The sequence below is a fragment of the Mus pahari genome, chromosome 1 (genome assembly GCF_900095145.1).
Source record: "Mus pahari chromosome 1, PAHARI_EIJ_v1.1, whole genome shotgun sequence".
Lineage (NCBI taxonomy): Eukaryota > Metazoa > Chordata > Mammalia > Rodentia > Muridae > Mus > Mus pahari.
In genome coordinates this window covers 282,562-294,277 of record NC_034590.1, presented here as the reverse complement: position 1 = coordinate 294,277, position 11,716 = coordinate 282,562, and the positions used below count along the sequence as shown (strand labels likewise).

Here is an 11,716-nt window from a genome sequence, read left to right as displayed (position 1 = left end):
GAGAGAGAGAGAGAGAGAGAGAGAGAGAGAGAGAGAGAGAGAGAGAGGTTTTCATGTAGCCCAGGCTGACCTTGAATTCCTGATTCTCCTGTTCCATCTACTGAATGCTGGGGAATGGAAGACAGGGTGTCCTGGCATGCCAAGCAAGCCCTGTCTCAAAGAGCTACACTCCAACCTCCTCCTTGCTGTAGCTTTGTGTTTTGGGTTCTATCTGACAAGATCCATTCATTAGTCAAATTACTTCTCCGGGCCTCAATTCCCTCCTACCTAAGATAGAGATTCATTCCACCCTGAAGAAAATTCATGAATGGATAGCTCATTTTCATTGTGGGAGGGGTGGTCCTTTGAGCTTACGTGAGAAGTTAGCATTTGAGCTGAAATCTGATTGACAAGGAAGGACATACCTGGCAGAGGACTCCACTCACCACCCTAAGGCAAAAAGTGCGGAGGAGGTAAGGGTTGGTAAGAAGCCCTGAGTGTTCATACAAGGAGAGTGTGATACTTCCGGGGGTGGGGTGGGGGGCACCGTGCAGGGGAGAGGTAAAGAATCTGCTCACATGAGTGCCTGGTCACTATAAGGAGCCTGGAGGGAGGGTGGGACCACTGACCATGCCCCTGTCTCCACAGTCCATGGAGTCTCAGGTAGAGGAGTGGTGCCGAGAGGTGGGCGAGCTGCAGGCGCAGACGGCGGCGCTTCCGCTGGAGCAGGCGAGCAAGGAGTTGGTGGGCGAGCGGCAGAGTGCGGTGGGCGAGCGCCTGGTGCGCCTGCTGGAGCCTTTGCAGGAGCGTCGCCGCTTGTTGCTGGCATCCAAGGAGCTGCATCAGGTGGCGCACGACCTGGACGATGAACTGGTGAGGCGGGGCATAGGAGCCTGGGACCGGGACTCGAGGATGGGGCGGAACTTAAGGCCAAGGATTGATGTCTTTGAGTCTTAAAGGGTGACTGTAGTCCAGGTTGCGCCAGGGTCAGAGTCAGATGGATTCTTTGGTCCTTCGCTCCTCCACATTCCTTTACCCTAGCCACTCATTCATTTGCTCATAAAATTCTTTTTCTTCTTTTCTATTCTTTTTTCTTCTTCTTCTTTTGGCTGTTTGAGACAGTCGCATGTGGCCCAGGCCGGCTTGAAATTGGCTCTGTACTGAAGATACCTTTGGACTTTTCTTGATCCTCCTGTCTCCACCTCCCGAGTGCTGGGGCCGCATGTGTTCCCAGCACCCCTGGCCACGGATTCATTTTCATGCATTGGTCTTGATCCCTGACTTCACTCATTTTCATTAATCTTATCCCTGATACTCATTGCTCAGACCTGTATCCACTAACTCATTTGTTTACTCTCTACTCATTCTCGGCCAAACCAGACTAGAGGATGCTAGGGCCAGCAAGTATCCAAACGCAGCTGTTGTCTGTTGCTTTACATACAGGGCTCAGGCCTGTCCCTAGACAATGATACCCCAACCCAACTTAGGGTGACTCGGGCCACGATGGTGGAAGAGCTGTAACAGCTCCAAGAAGTTCAAAGTCAGAGGGTGTGCAGGCTTCCTGGTAGCAAGGATGTCTGGATTGAGGGAGGATGGGGTGAGGATGATGGGAAGGAAACTCCAGGAAGCAGGACCTGAGGGTTGGAGTCCAAAGCTCCGCAGGAGTTTGCCCCTAAGAGCAGAGAACAGGTAGTTTGTCACCCAAGAGGCTGCTTAGGTGAGAAAGAGCACTGGTGCATGTAAAGCGGTCAGAAAGCTAATTGGGAGGCAGCAGTCATAGGGTGCCCCTCTCTCACGGACCCTCCCCTGTATTCTCTCCAGGCATGGGTTCAAGAGCGGCTGCCACTGGCCATGCAGACAGAGCGAGGCACCGGCTTGCAGGCTGTCCAGCAACACATCAAAAAGAACCAGGTGAGCTGAACCAGGTGAGGGAGTGAGGTGGGAGCCATGCGGATGTGAGTGCTAGAGACGAAGTCAGTTAAATAATTAGCTAAGTAGACTAAGTTGTCTGTTGTACTCAGCAAACACGTCGATAGCAGGTATACCCATGTGCATCTAGAGACTGAGTCTCCATTCTAGTGGTTGTTGCAGAGTTAACCTTGTTCTTAGGTTACTGTCCTCTTTAGTTGGTGATGGAAGACTTTTTTTTTTTAAAGATTTATTTATTATTATACGTAAGTACACTGTAGCTGTCTTCAGACAGATCTTATTATGGATGGTTGTGAGCCACCATGTAGTTGCTGGGATTTGAACTCAGGACCTTCAGAAGAGCCCTAAGTGCTCTTACCCACTGAGCCATCTCGCCAGCCCAACACAATCCCCTTCTTTTTGTATTAAACTATTACTCTTGTTGTTTGTCTGTTTGTGAGCACAGTGTGGTCCAGACTGACCTGGAATTCTTAGAGATGCATCTGCCTCTGCCACCCAAGCGCCGGGATTAGTGTTATGAGATACCATGCGGGCTACGTTTTCATTTTTTATTGTACTGTGTCCTAGGTGAATGGGTATGAGGCTACAACACTAAAGAAAGATGACTGCCCTTTCCCCACCATAAACTGCCAGTAGATCTTCAGCTAGGGTGTGTTGCCTCCTGAGCAGCTCCCCAGCCCGTGCTGCACTTCTCAGTACCCAAATCTTACTTGTGTAGGGTAGCCACAGCTGCTGTAGGTCCAGGAAGACAGCATCTCCCAGCAGAGCCCCGCCCCAAAGACCCTGTCCATTTCCCACCTCCAGCATGGGGATATGAGTGAGTGCTACGCGGCCAGCGGCAGGGAATCTGAGGGTGTCCTTTCTAGCTCAGTGACCTAGCCAACCTCAGGGGACTCTGGCGTCTCTGATCTCCTCTCCACCCGATGTCTCTCGTTCGCAGGGCCTGCGGCGGGAGATCCAGGCTCACGGGCCGCGCTTGGAGGAGGTGCTGGAGCGCGCGGGCGTGCTGACCTCGCTGCGCAGCCCAGAGGCCGAGGCGGTGCGCCGCGGCCAAGAGCAGCTGCAGAGCGCCTGGACCGGACTGCGGGAAGCGGCCGAACGGCGGCAGCAGACGCTGGACGCCGCCTTCCAGGTGGAACAGTACTACTTTGACGTGGCTGAGGTGGAGGCATGGCTGGGCGAGCAGGAGCTGCTCATGATGAGTGAGGACAAGGGCAAGGTGCGCCCGGAACAGGGGTTGGGGGTTCGGGGACGTCGGAGCCAGAGGCCCCGTCCTCTGCGAACTCATCGCGGGCGCCTTGTGTCTCCAGGATGAACAGAGCACCCTGCAGCTGCTCAAGAAGCATTTACAGCTGGAACAGGGCGTGGAGAACTATGAGGAAAGCATCGCCCAGCTGTCACGCCAGTGCCGGGCGCTACTGGAAATGGGACATCCAGACAGGTGGGTGGGCAGGGCCAAACGGGGCAGGAACTAGGTCATTTCGGGGGTGGGGGTCGGGGGGAAGGGTCCATCTAAGGCTAGGATTGAGTTAAGAGTACCAGACAGAGCTGGGCTTGATGGAACATTCGTATATTTCCAGCACTCAGGAGACTGAGACAGGAGGATTGCTGCAAATTTGAGGCCAGTGTGGTCAATAGAGAGAGTTCCAGGCCAGAAAGGATCACATAGCAAGATCCTTGTCTGAGAGATAGAGACACACAGAGAAGGTCAAAGAGAATCACATATAGCCAGGACAAGCAAGAGATCCCTTTTTACAGACAGTGTTTGGGAGGACTGAAAAACCTGGCGTGCTGAGACCAGAATGGGGATGGGGCTGAGCCTCCCTGGCACAGCTGGAGCATGTAACCTCACCGAAACTTAGAGGCTTGGCCCTGGGGGTGGGGGTGGGGGTGGGGTGGGGGTGGGAAAGGACCGAAGATCAAGACCCAAGTCCGGAAGCCTGGAAGTTAAGGCTGAAGGTGGACTTCTTGGCTGGACTGTAAAGGAGGGAGTTAGGAACCCTGCCCACTGGGGAGCAGCAAGGGGCCAAAGCCATGAAGAGGTGTTGGGTACAGCTGGGCAGAGGTGAGTCTATCTAGTTGTGGGAGCATTCCTGAGGGGCCAGAAGTCTCAATCATCCCTGCATCCTTGGCTACACAGAGAAGAGGCCAGCATAGGCTAGATCTCTCTCTCTCTCTCTCTCTCTCTCTCTCTCTCTCTCTCTCTCTCTCTCTCTCCCTCTCCCTGTCTTACACACACACACACACACACACACACACACACAACTATCCATTCATGGTACACTCAGTGTTTAGCACATGTTAGCTCTTGATACCATGTTACTAGATTATTTGTAGTATCACTTACATTGTTGCTATAGCAGTGAGCTCCAGGCTGTCTCTGTGTGAGACCTACAGGAAACAGCCCTCCCCCAGGGGGAAAGCTTAAGAAGTAGGACCCAGGCAAAGATTAAGGAGGAAACAGTCCTGGCTTAGGAAGGGGAGGTTACAGGTGCTCCCAGAAGTCTCAGGGCTCTCTCTTGTCCCCCATCTCCATCATCAGTGAGCAAATCAGCCGTCGACAGTCCCAAGTGGATCGCCTCTATGTGGCACTCAAGGAGCTGGGTGAAGAGCGCAGGGTGAGCCTGGAACAGCAGTACTGGCTATACCAGCTCAGCCGCCAGGTGGATGAGCTAGAACACTGGATAGCCGAGAAGGAGGTGGTAGCTGGCTCACCGGAGCTGGGCCAGGACTTTGAACATGTGTTGGTGAGGATTCTTATAATGCTGTGGTGTCTTAGTTACTTTTCTGTTGTGATGGCAAAACACCGAAACCAAGGCAACTAATGAAAGACAATGTTTAATTGAACTTAGAGTTTCAAAGGGTTGGAGTCCATGACGGATATGGCGGCAAGAACAGCTAGGAGTTCACAGAGAGAGGCACACTGGGAATGAGCCAAGCCCTTTAGAACCTCGAAGCCTGTCCCCAGTGACAGGTATTCTCCAACTAGACCACACCCCCTAATCCTTCCCAAACAGTTCCACCAACTGGAGACCAAATATTCAAACATGTGATCCTATGGGGGTCATGGTCATACAAACCCCCACATACCAACAGTACTAGCAGCCACTGTGTATGTATGTCTCTGGGACTCCTTCCCAATTACCCTACCTCATGGCCCTGAAACACATATACTCGCATATTGTGAAGCACTCTTGGCACCTGAGAAGGTGGGAGCAGGTGAATCAGGAGTTCCACATATCTTTGGCTGCATAGTAAGTTTAAGGTAGCCTTGGATATCTGAGACCCTGTCACACACATACACACAAAAAAACTAGTCATGGCACACTCAATGCCTAGCATGGTGTTAGTTATTAATACTATATATCAAAGTTTTAAAAACATTTATTATATTGTTGCTACAAAATGGTCAAGAACTACTAGATATTATTTTATTATAATGATGGTTATTATCATCATCTGTATCTGTCACATGGTAACAGGTTGGAGGAGGCTGGACACTGTCACCCTCTTTGCTGTCTTTTCTCACCCCATCTCATGTCTCAATCCCAGGTGCTACAGGAGAAATTCTCAGAGTTTGCCAGTGAGACGGGAACCGCAGGGCGGGAGCGGCTGGCAGCAGTCAACCAGATGGCGGATGAGCTGATTGAGTGTGGTCACACAGCGGCAGCCACCATGGCTGAGTGGAAGGATGGGCTGAACGAGGCCTGGGCTGAGCTGCTGGAACTCATGGGCACTCGGGCCCAGCTGCTCGCTGCCTCTCGGGAGCTGCATAAGTTCTTCAGCGATGCCCGAGAGCTTCAAGGGCAGATCGAGGAGAAGCGGAGGAGACTGCCCCGCCTGACAGCACCACCTGAGCCCAGACCCAGCGCCAGCTCCATGCAGCGGACCCTGCGAGCCTTTGAGCACGACCTGCAGCTCCTCGTGTCCCAGGTGGGGTGGTGAGTGGGAGGGTCTGACTAGTGTGGCTGCGAGGACAGACAACAGCAGTCCGTGCAGTCGGCAGGCAGGCAGGCAGTGGACAGAGAAAACAGCCTGGAGACAGGAGGGAACTGGGAAGAGAGAAAGCAGACTGGTTTCCAGGTGCCAAGAAAGCCAGTCGAGATGGGGTGGGGATGCGGACACTTATTATTTTATAAGTTTAAAAAAGATTTATGGGGCTGGAGAGAGGGCTCAGAGGTTAAGAGCACTGACTGCTATTCCTGAAGGTCCTGAGTTCAAATCCCAGCAACCACATGGTGGCTCACAACCATCCATTATTAGATCTGGGATGTCTGTAGATAGCTACAGTATACTCACATATAATAAATAAATAAATAAATAAATAAATAAATAAATAAATAAATTGTTTTTTAAAAAAGAAGATTTATTTTATGTATAAGTGCACTGTCACTGTCTTCAGACACACCAGAAGAGGGCATCAGATCCCATTACAGATGGTTGTGAGTAACCCTGTGGTTTCTGGGAATTGATCAAGACTGCTGGAAGAGCAATCAGTGCTCTTAACCGCTGAGCCATCTCTCCAGCCCTTAAAAAATCTTTTGTGAAATTCTGGCTACTTTGAGACTTGTTATGTAGACCAGGCTGGCCTTGAACTTGTAGTGAGACTCCTGTCTCTATCAGAAATGACATGATCTAAGCTGGGCAAGGTAGCCTGTGCCTGAAACCTTAGCACTTGGAAGGCTGAGATAGGAGACTTGTTAAGAGTTCAAGGCTAGCCTGAGCTACAGAGTGTTACCTTGTGTCAAGAAAAAAGGTGTTTTGTTTTGTTTTGTTTTTTTATATGATCTACTAGACATAACTTCACACTTATAATCCCAGGAAGATCCTGAATTTGAGGCTAGCCTTGAGTACACAGTGAGACCTTGTCTCAAAACAAAACATTGAATACATATTTGGAAACTGGGTTACTAGGAGGAAGCTAGTAGATCTGATGTAAATGGAACAGGGGAAAAAATGGAAATTATGTCAAATGGACATCAGGGTGGAAAGAGTGCTCCTGAGAATATCAGATGGCTCGAGAGAAGAGAAAGGTGGATCGGTAGGCGATAGACACGGCAGAGATATCAGATCCAAAGCTGAACGAAACCTGGTAGTATAGAAAAAAGCCAGAACACTGGTAAGTCAGTAGAGGACCAGGCCGCAAGGCCTGAGTGTGGTCACGAGTCTTTGAGAAGTCAGCAAGCCTTAGGAAGAAAGGAGGTGGGGCCTTGGCCACAGGGCTCGGGATGAGTCCAAAGAGAGGGATCTGGGTTGCAGAGGAGCAGGGGGAAGAACCTGGGCCACAGGGATGGGGCTAAAGGGAGTAGCCTGAGTTATAGGAGCTGGGGAAGGAGAAAGGAATCAGCCTGGACCTCTGACGTGGGGAAAGAGGGAGGGGCATGGTCCACGGTGATGGAGGAGGAAAGGGTGGAGGTTGAGTCAAGTAAGATGAATAGGAGGGAGGAGCCTATGCCCGCGCTGGACCAGCGCAGGACCTGCCTTGTCTCTCAGGTACGGCAGCTGCAAGAGGGGGCGGCCCAGCTGCGGACGGTGTACGCGGGCGAGCATGCCGAGGCCATCGCCAGCCGCGAGCAGGAGGTGTTGCAGGGCTGGAAGGAGCTGCTAGCAGCCTGTGAAGATGCTCGTCTGCACGTCAGCTCCACAGCCGACGCCCTGCGCTTCCACAGCCAGGCCCGCGACCTGCTCTCCTGGATGGACGGCATCGCGGGCCAGATCGGGGCAGCTGACAAACCCAGGTGCTCCTTAACCCACTTCCAGATCCCCAACAGCCCCTTCGCGAAAGGAACGGCGAGGGACCTGACAGCTCCCCTGCCACGTGCTGTTCTGGATGCTTACTTAGTTTCTCGCACAATAGTTCTGGGTCAGTGTCCAGCAGAAGTCAGACCTCTTGACACAGACCTGTCAACTCAGACACTCAGGAAGCTGAGGCAGGAGAAAGAGTTCAGGGCAAGTGTGGGGTAACTTAGCAAGACCCTGCCTACGGTAAACCAAAGATTTGAGGCTGTAGCTCAGTTTGGATATAGTGTTTGCTTGGCATCCAGGAGATCTTAGGTTGCATCCCAGTGTGGAATAAAAGCCAGGTCTGGTGGCACATGCTTACAGTCCCAGCACTGAGAAGTAGAGGGAGAAGGGTCAAGGTCATCCTTCACTTCATACTGAGTAGGAGGACAGTTTGGCTACTACATGAGACCCCACATCAAAAAAGTAAAAAAAAAAAAAAATCAAGTTTTTCAAAACTAGATGCAGAGGTGCACAACTGTTATCTCCACCCTTGTGGGGAGGGTGAAAACAGGAATATGATGGGCTCAGGGTCATCTTTAGCTACATAGTGCATTCCAGGCCTGTATGTGCTACAGGAGACCCCGTCGGAGGAAGAGAAGAGGGGAGGAAGACTTGATACCTTAGATGTGCTAAAGCAAAAACTTGGCACCTTCGATTCTCTGACTTAATGAAGACCCTGGCTCCTCAGAACTTGGTCAGACAAGGTTGCTGTCCTGAAATTCTGTAGAACGGCAGTTCGGCAGGAGCTGCATCTGAGGGTCAGGCTGAGGGTGTCTGCATGCAGCTTAGATCCCTGTCCCCTGCCCACTGCAGGGATGTGTCATCCGTGGAGGTGCTTATGAACTACCACCAGGGCCTGAAGACAGAATTGGAGGCGCGCGTGCCTGAGCTGGCAGCCTGCCAGGAGCTGGGGCGGTCTCTGTTACTCAACAAGAGCGCCATGGCTGATGAGGTGGGGGAGACACGCGGCGGGGGATTTGGGGGTCCTTCTCTGCTCCTTCCTTTTGCATACCCCGGTACCTAGCTCACCCACCCACGAATTCCCAGATCCAGGCCCAGCTAGACAAGCTGGGAAGCCGGAAGGAGGAGGTGTCGGAGAAGTGGGATCGTCACTGGGAGTGGCTGCAGCAGAGTGAGTAAGGGCCTAGACAAGGCACATTGGGGACACAGGAGGCATATTTCAGAAGGTCTAGCCAAGGGCAGAGGGCTCACAGTAACACGAGCATGCTTTGCACACCAACTTTGGGTCTCCAGAACCAAACCTGAGTGTGGATCACTGGGGGGTGGGGGGGGTGGCCTATATCCCCAGAGACTGGGGGTGTGGCCTAGTTGATAGAGTGCTTGCTTACATGCACAAAGCCCAGGGTCCCATATCTAGAATCCTAAAACTGAATGTGGTGACCCATTCCTGTTGTCCCATGACACCCTGTTTCAAAGAAACAATATAGCCCCTGTTCCTACAGTAGAGAGATTGCTCAGTGAGTGAAGTGGCTTGCTGCCAAGCTTGATGATCTGAGTTTGATTCCCAGGACCTCCCTGGTGAAAGGGGAGACCTGGATCCCACATAACTGTCCTCATACACACACAATAAATTCAATGTATATTTAAATAGCCTCGTCTCCATTACTCCTAAGGCCGGACTGGGAGTAGCCCAGGGGCATGGGAGGCTAGAAAACCATAGCCCTCGCTCTAGGGAAAGATCTCAGGCTCTCCTAGTGCCTCATCTCGTGTGCCTGCCCCCAGTGCTGGAGGTACACCAGTTTGCTCAGGAGGCTGTGGTGGCTGATGCCTGGCTGACAGCTCAGGAACCGCTCCTGCAGAGCCGGGAGCTGGGCAGCAGTGTGGATGAGGTGGAGCAGCTTATCCGGCGACACGAGGCCTTTCGGAAAGCAGCTGCGGCCTGGGAGGAGAGGTTCAGCTCTTTGCGGCGCTTGACCACGGTCAGACCCCAGATCCCCGATTCCCACCCTCCACCCTACTATATCTCACTGACAACAGCTCCGAGTGCCCAGAGCTTTGGGCAGAACTAGACATAGATCCTTACTGGGCTCCAGGTGAAGGCAGGGGAACCGCCCAGATGGGGCCCAAAAGTTTTGATAAAAAAAATAGTTGTAGCTGGGGAGATGAGATGGGGGTGGGGTGGGGGTGGGGCAGGGATTCTGGATTTCTAGAAACCCTTTTTGCAAAAACAAAGGTCTGGTCTTGAGGAATCCAATAGGAAGCTTGAAGAATAATGTGGGTGACAAGTCCTGTTGAGGGGGATTTTTAGGAAGATGCTATGCCGGTGGGAATCAGAAAAGCACCCAGAGAAGTGACAGTTTATTTGTCAGATGTGGTGGCACACACCAGAATTCTCAGCATTTGGGAGGTGGAGACAGGAGGATCAGAAGTTAGTTCAAAGTCACTCTCAGTAATATCGAGTTTGGAGCCAGTCTGGGCTGTGTGAAACCCTGTCTCCCGTGTAGTTACCCATCACACACACTCCACAAAACAAAGACCAAACAAACAAAATGGAGGACCGGGAAGGGGACTGTAGAGAAGAGGAGGGGAGCGGAGGGGAGGAGAAGGGGAGAGGAGGGGAGGGGAGGGGAGGGACAGAGACTGGCAGAGGCAAAGACAGAGAGCGAAATCTCTACACCTCTACAAGAACAATGGGTGTTTGTGGAAAGAATAGGAATTAAGGTCTTTGCTAAGAATAAGCAGTGGCTGAAAATCCTATCTCCGGGTGAACTAAGTTGAGCAGAGAGGGGCAACGCCCAGCACCTTCGCGAACCGTTTCCCTCACCCCAACCTGACCTGACCTTTCTACCCCCAGATCGAGAAACTCAAGGCAGAACAGAGTAAGCAGCCACCCACCCCCTTACTGGGGCGCAAGTTCTTTGGGGACCCTACAGAGCTGGCGGCCAAGGCAGCGCCCTTGCTGCGTCCAGGGGGCTATGACAGGGGCCTGGAGCCTTTGGCCCGCAGGGCCTCGGACACGCTGTCAGCGGAGGTGCGGACCCGGGTTGGGTATGTGCGCCAGGAGCTCAAGCCCGAGCGTCTCCAGCCGCGCATTGACCGGCTGCCAGAGACCTCGGGGAAGGTAGAACCCGTGGCCCCAACAGCCGCAGCGTTGGACACCATGGACACCCCTGGGACTCCGGCGGTGACGGAGCAGGTCCGGCCCCGGTCGGAGCGCCAGGAGTTAGCGGATCGTGCGGAGGAACTGCCACGGAGACGAAGATCAGAACGCCAGGAGTCCGTGGATCAACCAGAGGAGACAGCGCGGAGGCGGCGGCCTGAGCGCCAGGAGTCCGCGGACCACGAGGGTCCGCACAGCCTTACTCTAGGTCGCTACGAGCAGATGGAGAGACGGCGGGAGCGGCGGGAGCGGCGGATAGAACGACAGGAGTCTAGCGAACAGGAGACTCCCACCAGGGGAGAGCTGGTCAAAGGGTGAGGACCTTTGTGACCAGGATGTTAGAGAAGGGGAAAGCGGAGGCAGAGGCCAGAGGGCCAGGGTCGGCGAGGGAACCAGCCTTATCACCAGTGAAGATTCAAACCATTTAGGGCTGGGAGGGGCTCCCAGGGGACTTGGGAACTCAGGGGCATGTGTGGAGAAAGACAACAGGATGTTTAAAAGTCTGGAGCCACCAGCTTGCCCTTTGCTCTGCTTACAACTCAAAGGGCAGCAGGGTCTGCTGACGCAGACCACTTAGGAACGCACTCTTAGGAGTGAAGGAGGACTGAGGCCCAGGCCACCTGCAATACATACTGAGCACCAGGGCTACCTCTGAGATGGCTCAGCGGTTAAGAGCACTGACTGCTCTTCCAAAGGTCCTGAGTTCAAATCCCAACAACCACATTGTGGCTCACAGCCATCCATAATGAGACCTGATGACCTCTTCTGGGGTGTCTGAAGACAGCTACAGTGTACTTACTTCCAAATAATAGATAGATAGATAGATAGATAGATAGATAGATAGATAGATAGATAGATAGAATCTTTGAGAGAGAGAGAGAGAGAGAGAGAGAGAGAGAGAGA

The 11,716-nt window shown here is 52.7% G+C and overlaps 1 protein-coding gene across 2 annotated transcripts in view; it reads left to right on the top strand.

Annotated features, from left to right (window-relative positions):
- The window catches only part of Sptbn4 (spectrin beta, non-erythrocytic 4), a 97,824-nt gene that overhangs the window by 79,008 nt on the left and 7,100 nt on the right, over nucleotides 1-11,716 (top strand). For both annotated transcript variants that reach the window (XM_021190187.1, XM_021190201.2), the window contains 11 exons: nucleotides 628-852; nucleotides 1,801-1,890; nucleotides 2,849-3,127; nucleotides 3,219-3,349; nucleotides 4,451-4,655; nucleotides 5,461-5,841; nucleotides 7,402-7,646; nucleotides 8,506-8,644; nucleotides 8,740-8,824; nucleotides 9,436-9,632; nucleotides 10,508-11,127. In XM_021190187.1, the coding sequence (XP_021045846.1) occupies nucleotides 628-852; nucleotides 1,801-1,890; nucleotides 2,849-3,127; nucleotides 3,219-3,349; nucleotides 4,451-4,655; nucleotides 5,461-5,841; nucleotides 7,402-7,646; nucleotides 8,506-8,644; nucleotides 8,740-8,824; nucleotides 9,436-9,632; nucleotides 10,508-11,127 (2,597 nt within the window). The remainder of the gene's footprint in view (nucleotides 1-627; nucleotides 853-1,800; nucleotides 1,891-2,848; nucleotides 3,128-3,218; nucleotides 3,350-4,450; nucleotides 4,656-5,460; nucleotides 5,842-7,401; nucleotides 7,647-8,505; nucleotides 8,645-8,739; nucleotides 8,825-9,435; nucleotides 9,633-10,507; nucleotides 11,128-11,716) is intronic.